The sequence below is a fragment of the Acinonyx jubatus genome, chromosome B4, assembly GCF_027475565.1.
Source record: "Acinonyx jubatus isolate Ajub_Pintada_27869175 chromosome B4, VMU_Ajub_asm_v1.0, whole genome shotgun sequence".
Classification (NCBI taxonomy): Eukaryota; Metazoa; Chordata; class Mammalia; order Carnivora; family Felidae; genus Acinonyx; species Acinonyx jubatus.
Genome location: NC_069387.1, coordinates 97291736 through 97316706, shown reverse-complemented (window position 1 = coordinate 97316706; position 24971 = coordinate 97291736). Strand labels below are relative to the sequence as shown.

At 38.6% G+C, this 24971-nt stretch overlaps 2 protein-coding genes across 7 annotated transcripts in view; one reads left to right on the top strand and one right to left on the bottom strand.

Moving 5' to 3' along the window:
• KRR1 (KRR1 small subunit processome component homolog) overlaps positions 1 to 15613 on the top strand; it is a 373841-nt gene extending 358228 nt beyond the window's left edge. Inside the window, exons 1-10 of one of the 2 annotated variants that reach the window (XM_015063631.3) lie at positions 1747 to 1906; positions 4930 to 5102; positions 6978 to 7112; positions 7292 to 7417; positions 7509 to 7592; positions 8723 to 8779; positions 10411 to 10581; positions 11782 to 11859; positions 11970 to 12063; positions 13798 to 15613. In XM_015063631.3, coding sequence (XP_014919117.2) covers positions 1822 to 1906; positions 4930 to 5102; positions 6978 to 7112; positions 7292 to 7417; positions 7509 to 7592; positions 8723 to 8779; positions 10411 to 10581; positions 11782 to 11859; positions 11970 to 12063; positions 13798 to 13940 — 1146 coding nt within the window. In that variant the 5' untranslated portion in view covers positions 1747 to 1821 and the 3' untranslated portion in view covers positions 13941 to 15613. Of the gene's footprint in view, positions 1 to 1746; positions 1907 to 4929; positions 5103 to 6977; positions 7113 to 7291; positions 7418 to 7508; positions 7593 to 8722; positions 8780 to 10410; positions 10582 to 11781; positions 11860 to 11969; positions 12064 to 13797 lie in introns of those variants that run through there. The other variant, XM_027071218.2, reaches the window with a different exon arrangement.
• The window catches only part of GLIPR1 (GLI pathogenesis related 1), a 61478-nt gene that overhangs the window by 4369 nt on the left and 32138 nt on the right, over positions 1 to 24971 (bottom strand). For 4 of the 5 annotated variants that reach the window (XM_053226507.1, XM_027071220.2, XM_027071221.2 and 1 more), the window contains 4 exons: positions 23569 to 23678; positions 17940 to 18022; positions 15186 to 15212; positions 5764 to 15082 (listed from right to left, as the gene is read on the bottom strand). In XM_053226507.1, the coding sequence (XP_053082482.1) occupies positions 14937 to 15082; positions 15186 to 15212; positions 17940 to 18022; positions 23569 to 23678 (366 nt within the window). In that variant the 3' untranslated portion in view covers positions 5764 to 14936. Of the gene's footprint in view, positions 1 to 5763; positions 15083 to 15185; positions 15213 to 17939; positions 18023 to 23568; positions 23679 to 24971 lie in introns of those variants that run through there. The other variant, XM_053226508.1, reaches the window with a different exon arrangement.

Here is a 24971-nt window from a genome sequence, read left to right as displayed (position 1 = left end):
TCTGCTTCACAGGGTTCCTGGGAACACTGGAAGAATTGCTCCTTACTTTATAACTTTTGCCTATTGTTATTTGGGATTTGTCATTGCTTTTTTAAAAAATATTTTATTTTTAAGTAATCTCTCCACCCATCATGGGACTTGAACTCACAACACCAAGATCAAGAGTCCCACGGTCTACTGACTGAGCCCATCAGGTGCCCCAGGATTTTTCATTGCTTTTTGAGTAAATTGTAAGAATTTAGGGATGAAATCCTGGCCTTCCACTTATAAGACCCACAGAAAAAAATTTTTTTAACAAAATCATGTGGGGCGCCTGGGTGGCTCAGTCGGTTGAGCGTCCGACTTCGGCTCAGGTCATGATCTCACGGTCCGTGAGTTTGAGCCCCGCGTCAGGCTCTGTGCTGACCACTCAGAGCCTGGAGCCTGTTTCAGATTCTGTGTCTCCCTCTCTCTCTGACCCTCCCCCGTTCATGCTCTGTCTCTCTCTGTCTCAAAAATAAATAAACGTTAAAAAAAAAAAAATCATGTGTCTTGGGACCTTCTGTACCTTATTAACACTCTGTTTTATATATGTACCTTATATACAACAATCTAGATTTTTATGAAAGACACACAATGGGTGAATTTCAAATAAATGTTCCGAGTTTCACTAATGCAAGAAATTCAACCTATCAAAGTCTTTCCCTATTCGTCCTACAGACAGTTTTAGAAATGACAAGTAATAAGATCAGTCATTAAAATAAGTTTCATCTTTAGCATGTCTAAGAATTTTTAGATTTTTAGAAATGTAAAAAACTGTAGTAGTGATGAACCTCACATCTTGAAGTCAGCCATATACAGTGCTGAGGTAGTCATTTTGGGAGATCTTAGGCTAGGTGAAATACTTCATAAGTGTCACTTAATTACTATCTCTCTGGCTTAGAAAGAGAAATACCAAGACCCCAGAAAATAACGATCAGAAACAAAGACTTTTAAAACTTACTTTACAAAAAATTATCAATCTGCGAGAGTTGTGTTTGTTTTAATGCTGTTTTAAGAATTAGAAATACAGGGGTGCCTGGATGGCTCAGTTTAAGCATCTGACTTCAGCTCAGGTCATGATCTCATGGTTCGTGGGTACAAGCCCTGCCCTTGGGCTCTGTGCTGACAGCTCAGATCGTGGAGCCTGCTTTGGATTCTGTGTTTCCCCCTCTCTCTGCCCTTTCCCCCACTGGTGCACACACTCTCTCTCTCTCTCTCTCAAAAAGAAACATATAAAAATAAGTAAATAATTGGAAATGCAAATAAAGTGCCTGACCCAAAGTAGTCTCACAGTAAATGGTAGCTATTAACCGCCACTCCCGGCTGTCAAGGACCATGTATTTTCATATTTGGATCTCTTCCCAACGCCTACTACTTATTTGCGGATCGTAAAGATATTTATCGGATAAATGAGTGCATGACATCAGGAACAGACCAGTTGCACTCTGTGGCCAAATCCTGGAGTCCGGGATCCTAAATTAGACAGTGGGGCAGAAAGAACAATCTGGGTAAGAAGGCCTCCAACTTGCCCATAGTGCTGAACTACAATTCCCAGCATGCAACCAAACGTCGTGGTTGCAGTGCATCCCGGAAAATAAATCTCCGGCTTTCCATTGGCCACGCAGGAGAAGCGCTTGTAGTTTGCACAAATACGCGCGCTCTAGCGTACGTACGCACGGAGATTGCGTAGATCTCCTCGTCTGAGCTCTGCGGAACTCATTTTGAAAACATTTTCAAGACAAAAATCCGGTAGGATTTAAAAACAGTTCCACTTCCGGTAACACCGGAAGCAATTTGAAGATGGCGTCCTCCTTTTCTAGCGGGCAAGCCAACGCGGAGGGGAAAAGTGAATTTCGTAACCAGAAGCCGAAGCCGGAGAACCGAGGTGAGGTTGAGGGAGAACCGAAGCCTGATATTTGGATATTGAGTTGCGATTGTTTTCTTTGGCTGTCTGGGGACGTGTAACGCTACCTTGAGTCTGCTTTGTGAAGTTGAGTACCTATCATTGCTGACGACTGGCGATGTTGGCCAGGCCTGCGGGACCGACTGGCGGGTATGGTGCCAGCCACGTGTTCCTGACCGCTTTTGCTAGAGGCCTTTCAAAGTGAAGATATTACAGAGTTTGTTTTCTGTAAAATGAGGAGGATTAAGAAATTGTGGAGGGCGCTGCGGGACCTTATACTTGCTTTAAGGCGGGGGCTGCAAGTTGACAAAATAGGGGTGGAATGAAGTAGGTATAGGAGGGCCTTATGTATGTTATTGAATGCCGATAAAGGAAGCGTCTGATGTAGAAGTGGCTGATAATGAAGGAGTGAGACAGACATAGAGATACGGAGCCGGAGGTATCTGGCGTGTTCTTAACGCTAGTTTGCCTGTTAGTGAAGAAATTTTGGAACATTTATCATTATTCCTCTTGGTCAGATGGCTAAAATATTAGACGACACAGCTCGCACTGTGTCTTCACAGACTTTGGACCGCCTTACTTTTAAATTGCCGTCTTGCTTTGTAGTCTGTTTTCATACATTCTCTTCAGTATGAAGGACAGGAAGAGGGGATAGAGAAGTAGCTCAAGACCTGAGCAACCAATCTTGTTTTAAGTGTTAAAAACCTTGGACTGTCATTCTGTAGGCATTAGGGAGGTATTAGGAATTTTGTTGCTGTTTTTAATTATGCAACGTACACGGAGTACTGTATGTGTACAGCTTGAAGAATAAAACCTACACGTTCCGGAGAAAGAACCATTACGCAGAAGCAGCATCACCAAAGTCCAAACCCCTCTAGCAGCACCTCTCAGATCATATTCTTTGCCCTCACAGGACGTGAAGTGACCATTCTGAATCGTGTTAGCAGTTTCTGTTCTCTTCGTAATCTTTCCAACTATGCACAAAATGGTTTGGCTTTGTCAGTTTTTGAATTTTATATGAATGCAAGAGGGCTGTAGACATTGTTCACATTGTTCTTAGGCTTAACTTTGTTTTTCTTATTCAGTCAAGAAGATGCTGGCAGCTGTAGTTTATTCTTTTCATTTGCCGTTGACATTTCCTTCTGTGAACATACACATATCTGTATTTTCAGTCTGCTGTTGGTGGACATTTGGATTGTTCGCATTGTTTGCTATTATAAGCAGTGCTCCTATAAACATCTTTTATGTCTCGCCTAATTTGCATGTTGAAGAGTTTCTCCAGATTATGTACATGGAATTGGAATCCGTAAAGGTTAGGGTATGTGGAGGTAATACTAAATCTTTCTCAAAGGGGTTGTGCCAGTTTACGCTCCCACTAGCAGTGGATGAGAGTTGTCATTGCTCTACGTCCCACACTAACACGTGATATTATCTGAATTTCAAATTTTTGTCATTTTGGTAAGTATGAAATGGTGTCTGGCTGGGGTTTTAATTTGAACTTTCCTTATTACACATCTTTGTACGTTTTGGGGCTATTTACACCCCCTCTATTGTGAAACCCCTGTATATTTCTTTTGCCATTTTTTTGTTTGTTTAATTTGTAGCTGTTTAACTTGTTTTTGTTTAATCTGTAGCTGTCGATGTTTAAACAGGGTAGGGACTTGGGAAGATAGTACATTTTAAGTAATCACAGTTGTAGAATTTGAGGTTTTGGTTTTTGTTGTTGTTGTTGTTTAGGATATTGGGAAGTGAATAATATATGAAGACTAATTCTCTGTGATTTGAACCAGAAATAGCAAAGTAGATACGAGTATTAGAAACGAAGCAAGTTTATGTGTGGTGGAGAACATGAACTACATAGGCCCTTTGCTCAGACTTAGTGTGCATAAGAATCTCCTAGTGAGATTAAAACACAGATTCTTGGGCCTCATCCCAGAGATTCAGAATTGTTAGGTCTGAGCTGGAGCCCAAGAACTGGACATTTTTTAAAATTTATTTATTTATTTTGAGAGAGAGAGACAGAGAGAGAACCAGTGGGGGAGAGGCAGAGAGAGGAGGACAGAGGATCTGAAGCAGGCTCCATGCTAATAACAGAGAGCCCGATGTGGGCCTCTAACTCTGGAACCATGAGACCATGATGTGGGTCGGAGGCTTAACCAACTGAGCAACCCAGGGGCCCCAAGAATCTCATTTTTGACAAACCCCTAGTTTATGCTGATGCTGCAGGCCTGTGGTTCATAATTTCGAGTAGTACTAAATTAAAACATAGCTGTTAGATTTAAGAGATTGCTAAAATCCAGGACCAGGAGTTTTAATAAATGATGTGGGAGATCACTTATGGCGTTTAGGAGGCATTTTGTTTTATTGACAGGAGACCTAGACTGTATCACCTTTGCGTCCCCTTACGCAAGTCACTAATATTTTTGGACTGAATGTCTTTTATAAAATGACAGTTGTCATGAAAGATGTACAGAAATAGGCATATGAAACCCCTTTGGGAAGCTAAAACTCTTTACTAGTGATTAGTACCTGAGAGTGTACCCTGGAATATCAGCTTTTAAGTTTTACATGTGCACAAACACAAACATATGTATATATACGCACATATGCAGGCTCCAGTTCAGGAAAGTCTGAAAGATTATTTATATTGAAAATAGTGTTGTAAACAGAGTTGTATTTGAATCTTCAACTCTGAGATAGTGTAGTGCAATAGAAGTTTCTTGAGGACCCCAGTGTCTGTCAGGCATATGCTAATTACCGTGGATCCAAAGAGGTTCCCTGCCCTTAAGGACCTTTGTCTTATGAGGCTGAAGTATTTACACATAATTTTAATAGTGTGTTGGTAATAATGACAGAGGCATGTTCTTTATTGAATAATCTAAAAAGCATGGGGACAGGAACTACAAGGAGAATAATTGGAAGCATGTAAATGTGTGCATGTAAGTGTTCAAAAAGTGTCCAAAAGAAGGGTAAAATTTTATGTGTACGTTTCTTCCCCTCTTTAGATGAATCGGAACTCCTCACTGTTCCTGATGGTTGGAAAGAACCAGCGTTTTCCAAAGAGGACAATCCCAGAGGACTCTTGGAGGAGAGCAGTTTTGCAACTTTGTTCCCAAAATACAGAGAGGCTTACTTGAAAGAGTGCTGGCCATTGGTACAGAAAGCCTTGAATGAACATGTATGCACATTTTATACATTTCTGTGAGATTTTGCCCTTATACCTTTACTTTCAAACAAGTATGGATGCCGATGGACTTTTTTATAAAGTAGTAGCATAACTGGTTAATTTAGTTCCTTTGGTATTTTATTTTATTTTATTTTTTTTAATTTTTTTTTCAACGTTTATTTATTTTTGGGACAGAGAGAGACAGAGCATGAACGGGGGAGGGCCAGAGAGAGAGGGAGACACAGAATCGGAAACAGGCTCCAGGCTCTGAGCCATCAGCCCAGAGCCTGACGCAGGGCTCGAACTCACGGGACTGCGAGATCGTGACCTGGCTGAAGTCGGACGCTTAAACGACTGCGCCACCCAGGCGCCCCTCCTTTGGTATTTTAAACAGCCTGGATAGAAGCTTTATTCTTATAATCCATTTGTTTTTAATTTTGTAATGCATTACTTTGAAATAGTCACATACCTTTAAAATTTTAGGGATCTCCTGGACTGTCTGAAAGTCACCTGTGACCTCCAGGTTTCAGGATGCCTGTTCTATACTGTGATTAGTTGCCATATTTCTGTATAGTTAGAGTTGAGGCATGTTCCTGGATGATTGCTTAATTTTCATTTTATTTTTTTAGTTAAAAAAAATTTTTTTTTTTAATGTTTATTTATTTTTGAGACAGAGACAGAGCATGAACGGGGGAGGGTCAGAGAGAGAGGTAGACAGAGAATCCGAAACAGGCTCCAGGCTCTGAGTAGTCAGCACAGAGCCCGACATGGGGCTCGAACTCACGGACAGTGAGATCGTGACCTGAGCCGAAGTCCGACGCTCAACCGACTGAGCCACCCAGGCGCCCCTTAATTTTCATTTTAAATGCAAGACGAGGATGTGGCCGACTTTCCCCTAGTTGTTGCCGCTGCCATGCCCCTCAAGCAGTGTATTTGCTTTTGTGTTTCAAACTGGATTGAAATCTGTTAGTGGAGCAACAAGTCCATTTAGTGGATATAACGAGCCTTTAAAAAGAAAAAGAATGTATCACATGTGGGTAAGGGTAAATACCATTTTGTACAGCTTTTGGCTCACTTATGTGTGTGTGTGGGGGGGGCACATGTGCACACACCAGGTTGGGACATATGATGTAGTTCTCAACCATGTGACTGTTCTGGAGTTGTTTGTGCCCATTAAGTATTGGGGTGCTTCAGGAAACAGCAAGCATTTTACAGTGGTCTGCATCTGAGATTGAACTCTTGTAAACTCAGAGACCTGACCTTATGTTGAATTGTTCGTCACTCACTATGTTGAAATACTCTTCAGAGGATGCTCTCAGTCAGAAATAGCATTTTAATTTGCTTTATCAAATTCTGGCTGTTCATATTAAGATGAACGCATATATTCATGCATAACGTTCCAATGATTGCTTCCTTCTCAGTGTGTGAGGATTTGTTTTTAGTTTGTATTTAGCCAGTACAAACCAGCTAGAAAAAAAGTTTGAAAGAGAAAGTCCATTCTCACCTGAAGGAGCAGATCTACCGATCAGAGCTGGGTCCAAGATAGGGAAGCTATATGTAGCTTTACATTTTTACCTTGGGTCTTCATTTGCCTTGATACATATTTTTTAGACTAGAAATAGTCTTTATTCCAATAAGGACAAAGTATTCTAAAGCCAAGTAAGTATAAATGGTTTCAGGTGCCAGAGTCTCTAACATTTTGAAATATGAAAGTAATCAAGTATTAATTATTTATATCAACTCCCCAGCTTCCTCACAGAGGGAGTTGATAGAATTTGAGAGAGCTTAATGTATAGTAATTAATAGTTTGACTAGGATAGGCTCTCTGTTTATCTACGATCGAATTGATTTTTAGACAGTTGTGTATTTGCTCTTTCCTTGTTGCAGCACATTAATGCAACCCTGGACCTGATCGAGGGCAGCATGACTGTCTGTACAACAAAGAAGACTTTTGATCCGTATATCATCATTAGGGCCAGAGACCTAATAAAACTTTTAGCAAGGAGCGTTTCATTTGAACAGGTAAATTTAGAATTCCAAAACCTTTGTTTTGTTTGCATCAACATCAGAAACAACATATAACACTGCATGCCTCCCTCTTAGAGTTTTCATTTTTCGGCTTAGATTTCATTAGCCTGGGCCTTGAAAATGAATTTATTTGTAAAGAATATTGATGGAGTATTTTCTTTATTTTCCCAAAGGCAGTACGAATTCTTCAGGATGATGTTGCATGTGACATCATTAAAATAGGTTCTTTAGTAAGAAATAAAGAAAGATTTGTAAAAAGAAGACAACGTCTCATTGGTCCCAAAGGATCTACATTGAAGGTATTTTTTATCAGTGGAAAACTTAAGTGTCTTCCTCTGTCATTAGTTTTCCAGTGTACTGAACTTCAACTTACTGTTCTTTTGATAACAGGCTTTGGAACTCTTAACAAACTGTTACATTATGGTTCAGGGAAACACAGTTTCAGCCATTGGACCTTTTAGTGGCTTAAAAGAGGTGAGAACCATTTACTATCTTTAGTTAATTCTCAGCAGAGAACAAATTAAGTAATTTGGTTATAATACTTCATTGGATAATATATTGTTTTACAATTGTTATTCTTTTTTAGAATGTCCTTTGATTTACCATTAGTAAATAAATACTTTGTGCTTCATGTTATTTGAGGCAATCATCACTCTTAGATCCTAACATATTACGGCCAATCTTCGGCAACTAAAGAGGTATCCGTTTCTGAATTAGAAGGTCTGCACATCATCACTCTTTCCACTACAAGTTTTAAATGGGTATTTACGATTTTAGTCTATAGCACATATGGGAGATACGTAATTACATGTGCTCAAATGATTGGATAATTGAATAGTGATAATTGTTATTTGCAGTAACCTATATAAGCCAGTAGAGGTCAGATTCTAAATAAACTTCTTTTCCTTTAAAATATATTTTGTTTTATTTGAATTTTAGTGTAATGTTTATTTAATGTATTGATGAACTTTTTTTTTTTAACTTATCAAATTGAATGTTACGAGAAAATCTGTGGAGCAGATACACATTTCTGTTAACTCCGTTTGCTGTCTGCTGTGAAGTATTGTTCCCTTTCTAGGACCTTTATTAGCAATTCTGTTGAACACCTTTCTCATAAATTATCTGCCCTTTTTCTCATGTGGCAATAGGAACTTAAATATATTAAATACTGTATAATTTTGTAAAATCTAAATATATTATTTAATTTTCACAGCAAAGCTATAAAATTGTATTTCCATATTATTTACATATTACAAATGAGAAAGCTGGAACAGGACAATTAAGTGACGTTCCCTTCCCATTATTTGAGGCCACATTTTCTGACTCTAAATCTAGCCTTCTCCCTAAACTACACAGTTCCAAAATGTTGCTGTATTAATTCTATATGTTACATTTAGCTGTAAAGTTGAGATACTTCATTGTATCTAAGAGAGTTTTACTGTTATGAAGAATCTAGAAGTCACTCAGCAGTTGAAGGACCTCCTGTATCCAGTTTGGTAGCCGTTGCCTAGTCCGTAGGATATGTTGCAGTATATTAATCCCCTTCCATTTAGTTTATTAAAATCTATGTAAGTGACTAATTGATTTTTCTTTGCAAATTTCAGGTACGAAAAGTAGTCCTAGATACTATGAAGAATATTCATCCAATTTATAACATTAAGGTGAGTGTTAATTATAGATTATTATAACAGTGGTTGTCAGACTTCTTTTAGCTACAGAAACCTTTCTTGAAATTAAATCTTCTATGGAAGCCTAATGCACAAAACAGATGAACAGAACTATTTGGGGTAGAGATAGTTCAGCCTACTCAACTCTACCCAGTCCTGTTGTTACATCTTTGGAGGCTTAGGTCTCTGGCCTACAGTCTGAAAACTGTTGAAGGGGATACTCAAACACATGACATAGTTTTTATACAGAGGAAATAAGCTTCATAGAAATGGTAGTAGATGATAAAAATCAGATTTTCTTGGATTATGGGCTTATTACTATATTTAAAGATGTGATCTTTCAGTATCCTGCCTTTTTCTGTTAAATAGAGTCTGGAATATTTCAGATTGGATTAAAACTTTTCTTCTTAATTTAACAGTCAAAATTATAAACTCTCTGAGAGAGATCTGTTACATCCCTGTGCACACAGGATTCGTGATGGTACTTGGAAATTTAATCATGCTGTAAGGGACTATGAGGGGTATTTATTAAGCAGTCCACTTAAATTTGATGAAGTTAAGTCACTCTTAGGGGTGCCTGGCGTGGTTCAGTTGGTTAAGCATCCAACTTTGGCTCAGGTCATGATCTCAGGGTTCGTGGGTTCAAGCCCCGCGTTGAGCTCTGTGCTGAGAGCTCAGGCCCTGGAGCCTGCTTCAGATTCTGTGTCTCCCTGTCTCTGCCCCTCCCCTGCTCGTGCTCTGTCTCTCTCTCTCTCTCTCTCTCTCTAAAATAAATAAGCACTTAAAAGAATAAAAAATACATATATTTTAAGAAGTCACTAGTAAATTGGGGTGAAGGAATGATTTTGAGTTACTTTGGGACATTAAAAATAGAGCTAGTTTTGTATCTGATACCTGGTTTCCTTCCTTGGCTGTTCCAATGTGTGCAGAAGTCAATGGAGTGGGAGAAATGGGTTTTGTCTGATCGTGAGAAAGTTTACTTTTTTCTTTTCCTGTGATAATTAAAGTACTACCAAAAGCTTCCTGCTTTCAGGGGACATTACTAATTAACTCTCCCTGCTACTATTAAAGTTGAATTTTAAGGGTTTTAATGAATTAATGGTTGGAAAGCTGAATTAGATTAGTCTCATTTTCATCTCAATTATTTTAACAGTTCTGCATTTCTTTTTTTTTAATTAAAAAAATGTGTATTCATTTTTGAGGGGGATAGCGCAAGTCGGGGGGGTGTGCAGAGAGAGAGAGGGAGACAGAGGATCTGAAGCAGGTTCTGTGCTGATAGCAGTGAGCCCGATGCAGGGCTGGAACTCACGAACTGTGAGATCATGACCTGAGCTAAAGTTGGACACTCAACCGACTGAGCCACCCAGCTGTCCATAAAGCTTTTTTAAAATTTTTTAAAAACTGTTTCTGCATTTCTTAATCTAAATTTCTAATGGTTTTCCGAAGCTTAGTTTTAGATTACTTATTTTTTTATGGAATTGGTTTGCTCCTACTGTGGAGATTAAGAACTACTCTTTTTAATTTTGTTATTTATAGGAACAGTATTTATAATGTCTTGGTTTGACAAATATATGGCTTATAAAATTAAAAATTCTTACTTTGTTCATATATTGTCATGACTAAAGACCTTAATGATTAAACGAGAGTTGGCAAAAGATTCTGAATTAAGATCACAAAGTTGGGAAAGATTTTTGCCACAGTTCAAGCACAAAAATGTGAATAAACGCAAGGAACCAAAGAAGAAAACTGTCAAGAAAGAGTATACACCCTTCCCGCCACCACAGCCAGAAAGTCAGGTCAGTATTAAATGTTGAATTTCTTCACATGACGGGGGAAACCATTTTAATCTGTTTTGTCAGAAACTTCATGGAGAGTAATTTAGGTGGACTTTCTGTATGTGAGTGTGTATGTGTTTGGGTGTGTATAGGTATAAGAAACTAAAGGTAAGTGTAAATAGGCTTATTTTGAGCTGAGTGTGTGGGGTGGAGTGGAGTGGCGGCTTCACGGTATGAGTGGTTGGTGTCACTTGTGTCCCTGCAGCCAATCCAGTCTCTGCACTTCCCATGGATACACACATTTAATGATTTAACCCTTAATGCTCTCACTCTGCGTCAGCACCATTCTTATGACTACATGCTATGTGACTGCTCAGTTTTGAAGTCTTTAAGTGATAATATCTATCCTTTTTCTAAATTATGAATGTGTCTCATTTTAGCAGCTGTTTTCTGGCTTTTTTTCCCCAAATTTCCCTTTCTCTCTTGGCCATCACTGTTTCCTTCATACTGCCTTTTCCTTCTATCATAGTTGTCCAGCAAAACTCTCAAACTTAATCAGTTCTAAAATTTGTTTTCTTTCCCATAATGTGGCTACTGAACACAGCTGGAAAAAGTCTTCTCTTTGGACTCTATCCACTATAAATTCACGTTTCCAGCCTCAGATAGGTCCTCACCGTTGTCTGGTAGTCTGTGCATCCTCTTAATTCTTGAAGCACCCCTCCCACTCCTAGCTGATGACCCTGCATTTCAGTTTATGGAAGTATTTAAGACCATCAGGTGAGAACTCCTTCAACTTCCTTTTCTCTCACCTGTAATTTTTTTTTTTTTTCCCATCTGCACCCAGTCCTTTCTTTACCTGTTCTTTGAATTCTGTCTTCACCTGTCTCCTAAGGGATCTTACTTCATAATTCACTCTCTTGGCTATATCTTAAAGTCTTTCCTCTCTACTAGTTCTTTGTTCTCAGCATGTAGACACATCCCCTTCTGTGTTGAAACAGCCTGCTGTATATTCCATGAACACATCACCTCCTTTCCTATCCCTGTGCTTTTTGCATGTATTTCCTTTAGCTTAGAGTATATTTCCTTTTCATGTCACTGCCTTTATGAATTAGTCAGATTTTTGACTTCACTGTCTTCACCTCAAGGACACTGTGCCTTTTTTAGGAAATGATTTCTCATCTACCTTATTTCTCATGTAATTATAAATACTGCTTTCAACAGATTGATAAAGAATTGGCTAGTGGTGAATACTTTCTGAAGGCAAGTCAAAAGAAGCGACAGAAAATGGAAGCCATAAAGGTAAGACTCTGTCTAGCTCACAACATTGATAGTACAATTCACAGAAACTTAAATTCCTACTTAACTATAAATTGTGTTCTCTAATGTATTTTTTTTTATTAATAACGCAGGCTAAACAAGCAGAAGCTCTCAGTAAGAGACAAGAGGAAAGAAACAAAGCTTTTATTCCACCTAAAGAAAAACCAGTTGTGAAACCGAAGGAAGGTAAGTGCTCGTTTTCCAATTCTTGATGTGATATGAAAGTCTGTTTTTGAAAAGTAAACCCATATGAGTTTGTCTGAATCTCTTTGAATGTTAACTAAAGAAATAACCATCTTTCATCAGTTCTCTTGCTGCTTCATTAATCATTAATCCTAGGGACAGGAGACCACAGAAGTGTTTTATAATTTATTAGCAGCTGATGCCTATTTCAGAGTCTCCAGATTGACAGTCCTCTCCTAACCTCCAATTGTGCTGGAGAAGGACTCTTCATTGTGAAAGCTCTAAACCAGGGCAGTGAATCCTCTGTAGAGATCAAAGTAACGAAAGCAAGGAGGTCCCCAAGCTCTGTTATCATGCCTCTCAGAAAGAGCTTATCAGAAGTTACGCTTTTCTTCTCTTTACTTATGTGATCTGTGGCTTAAAATTTGATTCCTATATTATTAACGATGGATTTCTGATCACCTTGGGCTAAAGGACACCATCAAAGTAGTAGGAAGGTCTTAGGGGCTGTTAAAAGGACACTCCGTGAAAACAGTGTTCTGTCTTCTCTTCTCCATTCCTAGTTTCATTTGATCCATCCTGCCCTCTTCTGTGTTCTCTTTCCCACTAGTAACACCTGTACTCTTCCCTAAGTAATTTTCCGAAGTAGCCAGTGGCACAGTGAGGGGAGGGAAGTCACTGGCATTGTTGTACATGACCTATTGGTCAAGACCAGACATGACGTTACTATTTTAGTTTCCTGTATTACATCAGTGTTAATAGCTTTAAAAGTACTGTATTCTTCTATGTACGTCACTGGTTATATAAAAGTTAAAAATGTCATAAGCATTAGAATTTGCAGTTTGTTCAGCCTGTGAGTTTTCTCTCAACGTCTTAGGACGTTGTTCAGTAGCCAGTTTAATCTCAGTTTATGATGATTTAAAATGTAGCTGTTTCACTGTAGTGGAGGCTTTAAGTCTCTGCTCCTCAAGTTGCTGGGAAGTTTGATGATATTTTAGCTGGTGATTCTCTTATGCTCTGAACACTGTCCTTTACATGGTGAGGAAAAGTTGCATTTGTGTCTCCTCCTTTGTCTTTGTTGTTCAGGCTTTTGGCATTGATGGTTGGATTCTGTTAGGAGGATCTCCAAATATGCTCAGATTATTGTCTTTATTACCAAAATCTTGTTAAATGAAATACTACTAGTCATTCATTGAACTAATATTTGGAAAACTTTATTTTTGAGTTTTTATGTGTGGTATTAGATGAAGTAGATTTGACCTAAAGCTTCATGATTAGTTAATTAAAATTATTCAAGCTGGAAGGTCTACGTGGTAATATTCTTCTTGAAATGTAATTTCAAAGTATTTTAGTGTGCAGAATTGGAAATTGGCATATTAATGAGTACTCTAAAGTTCCAAAATATGGGAAAGAATATAAGTAAAAATAATCCAATCTCAAGTACAATTTAGGGGGAAAAATGAAGTTTTAATATTGTTGAATTCAGTGATTTGTTCAGATAGCTAAACTATAATGCCATTTTCATGTGTACCTTCATTAATGTACTTAGAAAGTAATTTATTTTATGATTTTTTTTTCTCTTAAATGTCTAACATTCCTTTAGGCAGGTGCTTTATATTTTACAACATGACCTTTCACTTATTACAGTACTCTAAAGTTACTGTACCAAATACATATTCTTTATGTTTTATTTGGTAAAGCATAAAGAATTACATATGTTGTTTTTAATTTGTCTAGCTTCTACCGAAAATAAAATTGATGTAGCCGCCATCAAGGAAAAGGTTAAGAAAGCAAAGAATAAGAAACTGGGAGCTCTTTCAGCTGAAGAAGTTAAGCTTAAAATGGAAACAGATGAAAAAAAAAAGAAGAAGAAAAAGTAACACTAAATAAACCCCCTGAACTAGAACTCATTAAGCTATCTCCTTTTGTAAAGGATTTTGAGATGCTAGGATGTTCGTAGCCTTATGTGTGAGAAGAATACCCTGATCACGTTTTTCTAGTTTGTGTCATTCTTCAAATCAGTGTTTATATAAACAGCTGTTTCTTTATAAATATAAATTATTGTATTCTCTGTGTGTGAGTTTTTAATTTTAATGCTGCAGAGTGGTACGTATGTCCTTGTATACCATGCACCTTTTCTGTTTTGGCATGTTTGCCTAAGCATATTAGGTGTAATTTTTTAGGTTGTTTATGTAACGATCTTTTTAGAATGTGGCTATTGTAATTATCCATCAAATCCAGTATTTGCTGCCACTGTTTAGTCTTTACATATAATCATGTCCCACAACTTGGTTTTGAGGAAAATAAATACAGATTTTGCAGTGCTGTCTCTAATGATAATGAGTAAACATTAGGTTTCTTTTTATAATCTTACTTTATATTATGTTTAAGATTAAACAGCCCATAAGCAAAAAGCAAAAGCCTCTTAAATCCCTTAATTACTCTTTTGAGTCTGGGAAAATGGGAAACCAAAGACCTCAAATTGCAAGAGAGTGGGGAAAACCAGATGTTTAGCATGGAAGCAGCATGCAGCAAGTTATGTAGAAATGTTTTTACTAATGAGGGCCAGTGGAGTCGTTCAGAATCACCTAAATCTAGCACATTCATTTTGTAGTTTTAGAAGCTGAGACACACACGGGCTGAGTTACTTACTGAAAGTCACAGCTGTGGCAGCCTGAAAACAATTCTTATTCACAGAAAAGTGGGAAGTAAAAATGAGTTTATTCTAGAGTTAGGAAGTTGAGACTTTTTCTTTTGATGAAGGGTTTATTGCAACATTTTTTTCTGAAATATTTTAAAATAAGAAATAAATACAACCAACTGTTATTTTTTTTAAGCCATACATGAATGAGTTGCGGTTTTTTTCTGGATTTAGTTCAAAAGAACTGAGGGTATCTGTGCTTGACCCAAATGGTCATTATGACACCCAGTATTAGAATTGGTGGACTAACAATGAGAAAGAGAGATAAGTTCCTGTTGCGCACAGATACTGGCCAGTCAGGATACACAATAGAGTAGTAACCTGTGAAACAAACATCAGATGTGCTCTTAAATGTTGTTTCTCATAATGCAGTAATATAATTCACATCGATCTAATGGAACAGTTAAAAGATTTGTATACATACGTGTGACTTTGTCTCGTTGTGGGTTAACTGTGGAGTCAGAAGAAAGAAAAAATACGTACGTTTAAAATTTTATTTTAAAAAGCCAAGTTGCTATTTATAACCATTAACTGTTGCTTTGACTTTATTGCAGTGTTTTTTAAACATTAAGATTTTTTTGTACTAACTATACTAATTTGACATTTTTAAGTTGACTTTATAAACTTTTTATATACTACTATAAGTGGAAAATCATTTTACATACCACAACTAGCAGGTAATAAATACAATTAAAATGAAAATTAAACCATGAGAATTGAAAAATAAAGAATTACATATTAGGAACAGTCAATGTGAGCAATGTATTAAAATATTTTCCTGGAAATATGTTCTTTCCTGAGAAGAATGATACTATTTATGATCAGTCAGTAATAAAGAGACAGTGACCTCGCTCTCCGTCGTTCCAGTATGTCATTAAATTGTCAATAGGGATTTGGCTCTCCTGTCATAATTATTCCTCTCCTTTTACTGAGCTTTATTCAGATTTTGACATTCAGAGCACTAGGTAGAAAATTCTACATCTGCCTTAGCCTTCATGATACTTTTTTTATTAAATAGATGACGTTTCCATGCCAGTTGTATGCCAGCTGCTGTTGAATTCTGTGGGACTCTGGCAAGTACTTCTGGGTACTTGTGAGCATCCCTGCTTGGGCTTTGGTGAATTACAAGGAAGCTGCCGCTGCTCTACCTTTTTTGGCAGTTAATACCATGAAATCAAGGATGTGCTGTGCTAGTTATATTTTTTCTTACATACACGTTTTTTAAATGTTAAATATTCAACTCTTGAATATCGAGACAAATGGACATTCATGCACTAGCTAAAATCATCCCGTGTACCACTGATATACCCAGCACATCATGTAAAAACCATGCTGATTTGGCCTCCATGGGTATTTATTGAACCTGCCAACAGTACCTAAAGGGCCAGAAAGGAATTTTTTCCTCCAATATTTACCATAATTTGTCAAAGATGGAATCTGTTAAAAGCTTTTATTTTTTTAATGTTTATTTTTTGAGAGAATGCAAGCGGGGGAGGGGCAGAGAGAGAAAGAGACATAGAATCTGAAGCAGGCTCCAGGCTCTGTGCTGACAGCACAGACATGGGGCCCGAACCCACAAACCTCAAGATCATGACCTGAGCAGTCTGCTCAACCAACTGAGCCACCCGGGCGCCCCTGTTAAATAAAAGCTTCTGTTCTCTGACCCTTACCCCCATGCAAATTAGCATGTTTTCCATTTTTCTTAAGAGCCCAGGAGCTTTTCATTATTGGACCACAGCCTTAATTTTCTGAAGTTTCAGAGGCCATTTCAAGATACATCTAAAATGAAAAGCTAAAAAGCCAAAAGGATCTTTTCTTGTCATTGTGGAGGTGTTGTTACTAATTATCTAGATTTTTAAAGAGAAGGAATGATTTTTTTAAGGAAACATACATCCAGATTAGTGCTTATTTGCCAGCCAGACTAGGGTATAAGTGAATTACGCATAATTCCTACTTGTTTGGAATTTAGAATCCAGCAGGAAAGACAGTGAACCAGTGGCAACAAATTACTCTTTAAATAATTTAAAATAATTGTCTCAGTTTTCACCACAGATTTTAAAGAAGCATCATGAGAGTTGTTCGTGGGCATAAAAAGTCTCAAAGTTTGGGGATAAAGAAAACACCAAGAGTCAACTCAACATTTGGGAGTTGAGTTTGGGAGGATGTATTTGTGGATAATAGGTAATATTTATTGAGTGCTACTGTATGCTAGGCTCTTGTTCTAAATAGAAGTGTTTTTTTCTTTTTTCATTGATTTGATTCACCAAACCTGTGAAGAGGCCCCACCATCTACATTCTATTGCTGAGGAAATCTGTTCGGACAGTTGCCTCAGGTCATGGTGGTGGAACTGGAAATTGAACTTGGGCATGTGGTTTTTAAAGTGCGTGGTTCTAGGGCGCCTGGGTGGCTCTCAGTTGGTTAAGTGTCTGACTCTTGACTTCGACTCAGATCATGATCTCCTGGCTCCTGAGTTCAAGCCCCACATCAGGCTCTGTGCTTGCAGCACAGAGCCTGCTTAGGATTCTGTTTCCCTCTCTGCCCCTCCCCTGCTTGCTCTCTGTCTCCCTCTCAAAATAAAAATAAACTTAAAAGAAAATAAAATGTGTGGTTCTAACTCCTACTTTATACTGCCTCACTTGGAAAAAAATAATATGCTTTGTAGTGTTGTAGCAACACGAAAGGAAATATTCAGTTGATACGTTGATACCCTGAGGAGATGTTTGTCGCATAGAGGCTGCGCTTTACTAAGTTCTCTTAACAAAACTGCTGTGAATGAAATAAAGGATGGTCGAACTGGGAGAGAGATGACTGGCTCAGAAAGCTGATCGAAAAAGCGTTGCTGTACTGGGATTGAAGATGACAACTCAGTGTTTACAAATCAGTTGTTTTGATCTTGCTGGAATTCAGCAAACCTTGGGTCTACAGCTCCTATCTTCTTAGTCACTTTTTGTGGTAATGATTAGAGCTACAGAAGAAGGCTATTCTTTGCTTCCCTAAGTTTACCTTAAATATATGTTCATTACTAGGACAGTAAGCCATTGGTTTGATTGCTGCCTGATGCCAACTTCCATGAAAACAGCTATTAGGAGAAAGCAAACATTTGCATTCTTAGCTCTGTAGAAAGTTCTAATAGTTTCAAACACATTGTATTATTGGTAGAGTTTTCCTTTTACTCACTGCAGAGATTATCCAAACACTTGTCATCATTGGGGCAGGCACTGCAGGTGGACCCTTCTCTGTATGGCCAACTTCTGTATTGTCTATAAAGTAGAAAAAAAGCTGTCCATTAGGAGAGGTGGGTTTTTGTTGTTGTTGCAATGAAATTTGCTACTCATCTTTTCTGCAGGATGGAAGTCCACAGATTCAGAGGGTTGGTGAGGGAAGCGGAAATAGAAGCCTGTTCATATTTGCAGAGTTCCCTCCATGGGACTATGTGAACCTGTGTCTTCACCTACATCATTTCATTTAATTATTACGACAATTCTGGAAGTTTTCTTTATTTGACACATAAGGAAACTAAAGCTCTAAGAAATTAACTTAACAAAAATTACAGCGTACACATATCCGAGTCACAATAAAACCTAGATTTGTCTGACTCTAGGGCAACCCTCCCTCTACTTACTATCTGGTCTGTATACACCACCATCCAAAACACTGTCCATCCTAAGGTATCATGACCCACATTTGCTCTTCTCAGTTTAGCAAGCCTCCATAGTTTGTGATAGAACAATATGTGCTTCCCTATTAAGTATTAAATAAGACCTAGCAAGAAGTTTAATAATCAGTACTTTAATAACATTAAAACCATATTTTGAGTTATCTGCTGCGAGTAGAATGTGATATGAAAATATCTGATATTTACAAAGATAGAAGTAGTACTAACAAAGTCACACACACTGCTGATACGACTGAAGTGTTGTCTTCATGCATAATGAAATGTTTTTTTTTAATGTGTATTGTTTTCTATTTTTGAGAGCGAGAGACAGAGAGACAGAGAGACAGCATGAACAGGGGAGGGGGAGGGAGAGAGGGAGACACAGAATTTGAAGCAGACTCCAGGCTCACAGCTGTCAGCACAGAGCCCGATGCAGGGCCTGAACCCACGACCTGTGAGATCATGACCTAAGCTGAAGTTGGACACTTAACTGACTGAGCCACCCAGGCACCGCAAAATAGTTTCAGTAGAGGTTAGTGAAAATAAAGATGTAACTTTTCTAATCCAAGTTCATGGACTCAACTCCCCTCCCCTAATACTTTAGAAACTTTTTTTAGAAACACCTTTAAGAAACTTTGGTTAAGAACCAAAGTTAAGGACACATTACTTTCATTAACACCTCCTTTCCAACCCAAAATATGTGTTCTAATCTTATTTGGCTCCAAATTAATTTAGGTTGTTTTAGAAACTCTGTTTATCCTCATGCTTGCTTTACACTGTGGGAAACAGTCAAAGGAATATAGTGATTCTGATAATAATTGCCCAAAGTGCACATTAATCTGGGGATATTTTCATTGTTAAAAAGCACCATACTCTTTGAGAGGGCAAGTTCTAGAATAAAATCATTTATGCTATTTCATTCTTTGTTGAATTGTGAAAACTATAAAGAGGGAGAAATTACTACTTCAAAAACTGGCTAAAAACAAAAAGCAGTTATGAATTCTAGGGAAATGGCACAATTCATCCTGAGAGAAACATGCTACTAGAAAGGCCTGGGTTTGTCTGGATAGGAACAACTGACACAAAGGGCCCTGATGTATTCTGTCCATAAAGAAGCAGGAAGTTTTAGTGTTTCCCCTGGCAGCTTGAGGGAGAAAGTGTTGGGGCCCTGGGACTGAGGAAAAGACTTTTTTTTTTTTTTTTGAGTAATCTCTTTGGCCAACATGGGACCCGAACTCAGGACCCTGGGTCACATGCTCTACTGACTGAGCAGCCAGGCCCCCTGAGAGAAGATCTTTAAAGAAAAAGATAAATATGAGTAAGGGTTCTCAAAGGGTATATTCGTACCCTGTAGATACTAGATAGTCAAGGTTGTCATTTCCTCTTCTGTGCTGTAATCCTTTCTCCCACTAATCACAAGATAGCCTTGCTCAGAGGGGCCCAGGGGCTTGAAGAGAGAGATGTGTATGTGAAAACTGCAGATCAGAATGACCCGTAGCAGCTAGGAGGAGGGGCCAACACCGGTCTGGGCAATGAATGACTCCAGAGATTGAGTTACAAGTGACTGGAGAACTAAGCACCCTGCACCCCACTCTTAGGAAATCTCAGAAGTATAGAGAGGATACTGGACTTCCTAGAATTATGTGGGCTAATTATGTGACTTTTTGTACATGGAAGGAGGAAAACAAGCTGAGAAGGCAGAAGATAATGAGGACATCCCTAACTAGTCTCTGTGCTCGTCCCTTATGCCCTCCAATCCATTTCCCACATGTCATTCAGAGTGATCTCCAAATGTAAGGCAGGTCTTGTCACTCCCTTGCTGAAAATACTTGGATGATTCCTCTTGGGATGTGAATAAAGTTAAATTTACCATGGCCTACACTGCCTTGCAAAGGCTGAACTGCCTCCTTCCCCGTTTCATCTGATTCAGTGATGCAAGCACCCTGACCTGATTTTGCATCCTTTCCACAGAAGCTTTTCAGGTGTTTTCTGCAGCAGACATCTGTTCCTGAAGTTCTTCACGAGTCTGGTTCCTTTCTAATCTTCATGCCTGTGCTTAAATACATCATTTTATCCAGCCAAGGGTCCTGCCAATTGATAGTGTTGATTACAGTATCATATTGTATTTCCTTCATTACTCCTATCATAATGCAGTTTATTGTCTATCTGCCCCATAGATATTCCATAGAAATAGAAATTCCATAAAAGCAGGGACTATGTCTGGCTGGTTCTCCTTTGCATCTCAGTAAACAAATATTTGTTGGATGATTGTATGAATCCACTTATTTGTATGAATAAATGAATGTTAACTCTATAGAAGCATTAAAACTGGTTATAAGCTTTACAACTTCTTGTTTATAACACTAAAAGGCAAATAAAGTCAGGCTAAACCAGGAGAATTTTCATTTGTGCCTTTTTATTATAACAACAACAGTAACTATGAATACTTCTCTAATAATCTCAAATAATGTCATACCATTGCCAGGTATTAGATATAGTTGGTGTTTTACATAACTTTCTTGTTTAATTTTCATAGCTACTTGATAAGTAGCTGGTGCTATTATTATCCCGATTTTTTACAGAGGAAACAGATTCAGAGAGGTTAAGTAACTCGTCCAAGGTCAAGTGAACCAAGGTGGTGGGTTCTCAAGACCCTGTATCGTAACCATTAAGCTATATAAATGTCATGAAGAGTCACCATTGATTGATTTAATGGCTTTGGCTAGTTTTCCCTAGGTTTTCCTTGTTTTCTGAGTTAGGGATTTTAGGTCAAAGCTATTCTCTTCTGAATAACACCTGCTTTTAATCCTTTTACCCCACCTACACTCAATCAGACTCTCCAACGTTTCTTCAGAACATTACTTCAGGGAAAGAAAGAGAGGCTTCCTCTAACAAATCTTCTGGAATCCCAAAGATTGGTAAAATCCAAACATAATTCTAGGGCAACAAATTAAAGAAAAAGATTGGTGTATATATGGCAAAGAGTTAAAGCTTTAAAATATAAACAACTACCATAAATCATTAAGAAAATCACTCTGGTAGAAAAATGAGCAGACCATATGGTTCACAAAAGAAGGAATGTAAATAGGCAATCAGGTGAAAATTTATAATCACCAGTGGTCAAAGAGATGCAAAAGAAACATAAAATAACAGTTTCTCTCAAATTAGAAAATACTAAAAAATTATAATATCCAGTACTAATGAAGAAGTATAAATTGATATAATAATAGTGTAGAATAATTTGGCCATAAGCACTTTTAAAAACATAAAGATGTTCAAACCTTTTACTTAGTATACTATTCTAGAAATTGTAGGGAAATAGATGTGACTGAAGACTTACATTCAAGGTTGTTCATCTAATATTAAAAGAAAATGCAGAGAACAATCTAACTTCTTCAATAGGATGAGCTGTCATGTGACCATCTAAAGCACAGACTCAGAAGCCAGACAGCCCAGGTCACAGTCCAGTAACATAGACACTATGTCCAGTCCACAGACACTATGACATAGTGTCACCAACTGTGGAACCCTGGTAGACTACTCACTCCATCAGTGCCTCAGTTTTCTTATCTGCCAAACAGGGGTGGTAACAGGACCCATCTCAAGACTTTTCATGAAGATTAAGTTAATATGTATGAAGCACTTAGAAAAGTGCTTAACATATGGTAAATATTTTATCAGTATTACTCTCATTTTTTTTTTATGGTGAAAAAATTTATATTTAACCAGCTGGATTCAGTTTACACGATCGCAATTTTGTTGGGAACATCCAAAGCATCATAGTCAGGAGCCAGTCAAGCATATATATGCCTTCTCTCCATTGGGCCTGATCAGGATGTTGACCTTGGCCATGTCAATGTCATAGAGCTTCTTCACAGCCTGTCTGATCTGATGCTTGGTGGCACCACAATGAACACAAGTGTTTTGTCTTCTACTTTCTTCATGGTCGACTTGGTAGTTGGGGGAACTTGATGATGACATAGTGGTCAAGCTTGTTTCTCCCGGGAGCACTCGTTCAAAGATACTTGGGCTGCATTCAGAGACTCAGTGTCTTGGGCCATTGGAAGGTAGCTGACATGTAGATCTTTTTTTAAGTGCTGTGAATGTCTTTCAGCACCACTTTCTTGGTCTTCAAAGCCTTTGCTTTGGCTTTGGGAGGGGCAGGGACTTCCTTCTTCACCTTTGGCATCATCTTCATGAAACAGTACTCTCATATTTTTATAATTATTGATATCACGTTTAAAATTTTAATGATGTGGAAAAGGCTCATGGTATAATTTTAAGTAAAAAGTAGAAACTGTGCATTTCCAGTATGATATCCATTTTCTAAATAATGTGTATGATGCATAAGCATACATATAGAAGTTTAAAGAAAGGTGGGGGGAGGGGCGCCTGGGTGGCTTAGTCGGTTGAGCGTTGAGTGTCCGACTTTGGCTCAGGTCGTGATCTGGCAGTTCAAGAGTTCCAGCCCGAGTTGGGCTCTGTGCTGACAGCTCAGAGCCTGGAGCCTGCTTCGGACTCTGTGTCCCCCTCTCTCTGCCCCTTCCCCACTCATGCTTTGTCTCTATCTCTCAAAAATGAATAAATGGTAAGAAAAAAAAAAAAACAAGAAAGAAAGAAAAGAAAAGAAAGGTGGTAGGTGGCATATCATGGGTCTACTCTGTTTTCCAAAGGGAGAAAAATTGTATCCGTTTCAAAAACAAAACTTTCAGAAGTAAATGAAATAAATTACATAAATTGAGAAATTTAATTCTCAATTTATTTTTGCTTTGAAAATTCTGTAAAACATGCCAAGTTTTTAATAAACCAATAGAGTAACATCAGTCCTCCTATTCCGTGGTATTATTACCATTTCCAATTAATCTATGTCCCTGCAAACATTTTAGTGTTGCCACTCTAAACATATATGTTGCGTGTGTATTTATATAGCATTTGTAAGGGGTGCACACAGACACACAAACACACATGTATATTTTTTTTTTTAAATGTACCATATGTTAATGGAGTAGATCTCTGGGTTAGAGGAATTAAGGGGATATTAATTTTCTTTTTTTACCCTTTCTTTATTATCCTAATTTTCTGTAATGAAGATTAATACTTCTAAAAAAGATTTAAGAAGTTTTTCTTAGAAGAATCGATTTGGGTACTTACCCTGGTCCGTAGTTGCATATGAAAAGTGCTCCGTGGGAAATACTGGTGCCATGAACGCTGGGACAATACTGTACTGCACAGCCCACTTTGTAACTAGCCGCCCAAACAACCTGAAATAAAGATTTGTAGCGAGAGAGAGAGAGACAATAAAGTGAACATTGGAGTATGATTAGGACTTCATAAATGTGGTGAGGTGTGTTCACTCTTGTTTAGGTGGAGCAGTTATTACCAGGGGACTCCTAGGTGCTGAGACTCAGTTAGAAACAAGACTTGTAATTATTATTGGGGTGTGAGTGTGTGAAATAAACATATAAATGATACTAAGATCATTTTGGCATTTGAAATAAAATAAAATAGAGAGTGCTGGGGTGAGGGGCCCATCCTGAGAGCCCAGAGAAGGGGCGCTGAAGGAGGCCTTGGAGCTGAGGCCTGCAGGGGGCAGCGCTGGGGATGACCTCGCAGGAGACCGCAACGTGGGAGGAAGAGCCTTCCGTGTGGAGACAGCAGTGGCACAGAGGCCCTGAGGTGGGACGGCGCGGCGGTGACAGTGGCGGAAAGAAGCAGGCAGAGCTGGGATCCAGTGAGTGGGGAGAGTCATTGGCATTGAGGAAGGAGGCAGAGGGGCAGGTCGTGGGGAATCTCGTAGGCAAGTGAGCACAGGCTCCTTTTTGCGTCAGAAAGATAACTTGGTTGTCATGAAGTAAATGGACTGAGAAGAGCAAGGGAAGAAAGAGGGAGGGCATTTGGGAGGCTATTCCAGGGGTGCAAGCAAGAGAAGACGGTGACCCACACTTCGGTGGCGGTCGCGGGTTCCTGGGAATCTGTCAAGTTCATGCTTCAGCTCTAGGTACAGCTGAAAGGATTTGCTTTTGCCTTGAGTGTGAGGTGAGAGGGAACATTTGGGGCCTGAGTAACATTTACTGAGATGGGGGAAGGGAAGGAGCAGGGTGGGTGGGAGTATGGACAGGGCTTCCGTTCAAGTCCCATTCCCTTTGAGACGCCTAATTAAATGTCCAAGTGCAGAGTGACTTTGCTGCTGAATGTGACCGTCTCTAGATTATTATCTAGATCAAGGCTAGATGGAAAAAGGGTGGTGAGTGGCACAGGAGGAAAACCAAGAACAGAGCCAGCTTCTTCAGGGAGAGGGGCCCCACAGTGGGAAGACTCCATACTTGATTTAGTTCAACACTGTCACCTATTTTCCCACATTTAGTGGCATTTTCCCCCTGACTTTTGAACAAGGGACTTTACATTTTCATTTTGCACTAGGCCTCACAAATTACATAGCTCGTCTTAACCAAGAGTGGTGTCAATGGAGCCTAAAGAAAAAAGCTGTTTAAAGAGCTAGTATCTAAACACTAGAGATAAGCCGGCAATTAAATGCACTCCTTTGGGTGCCGAGG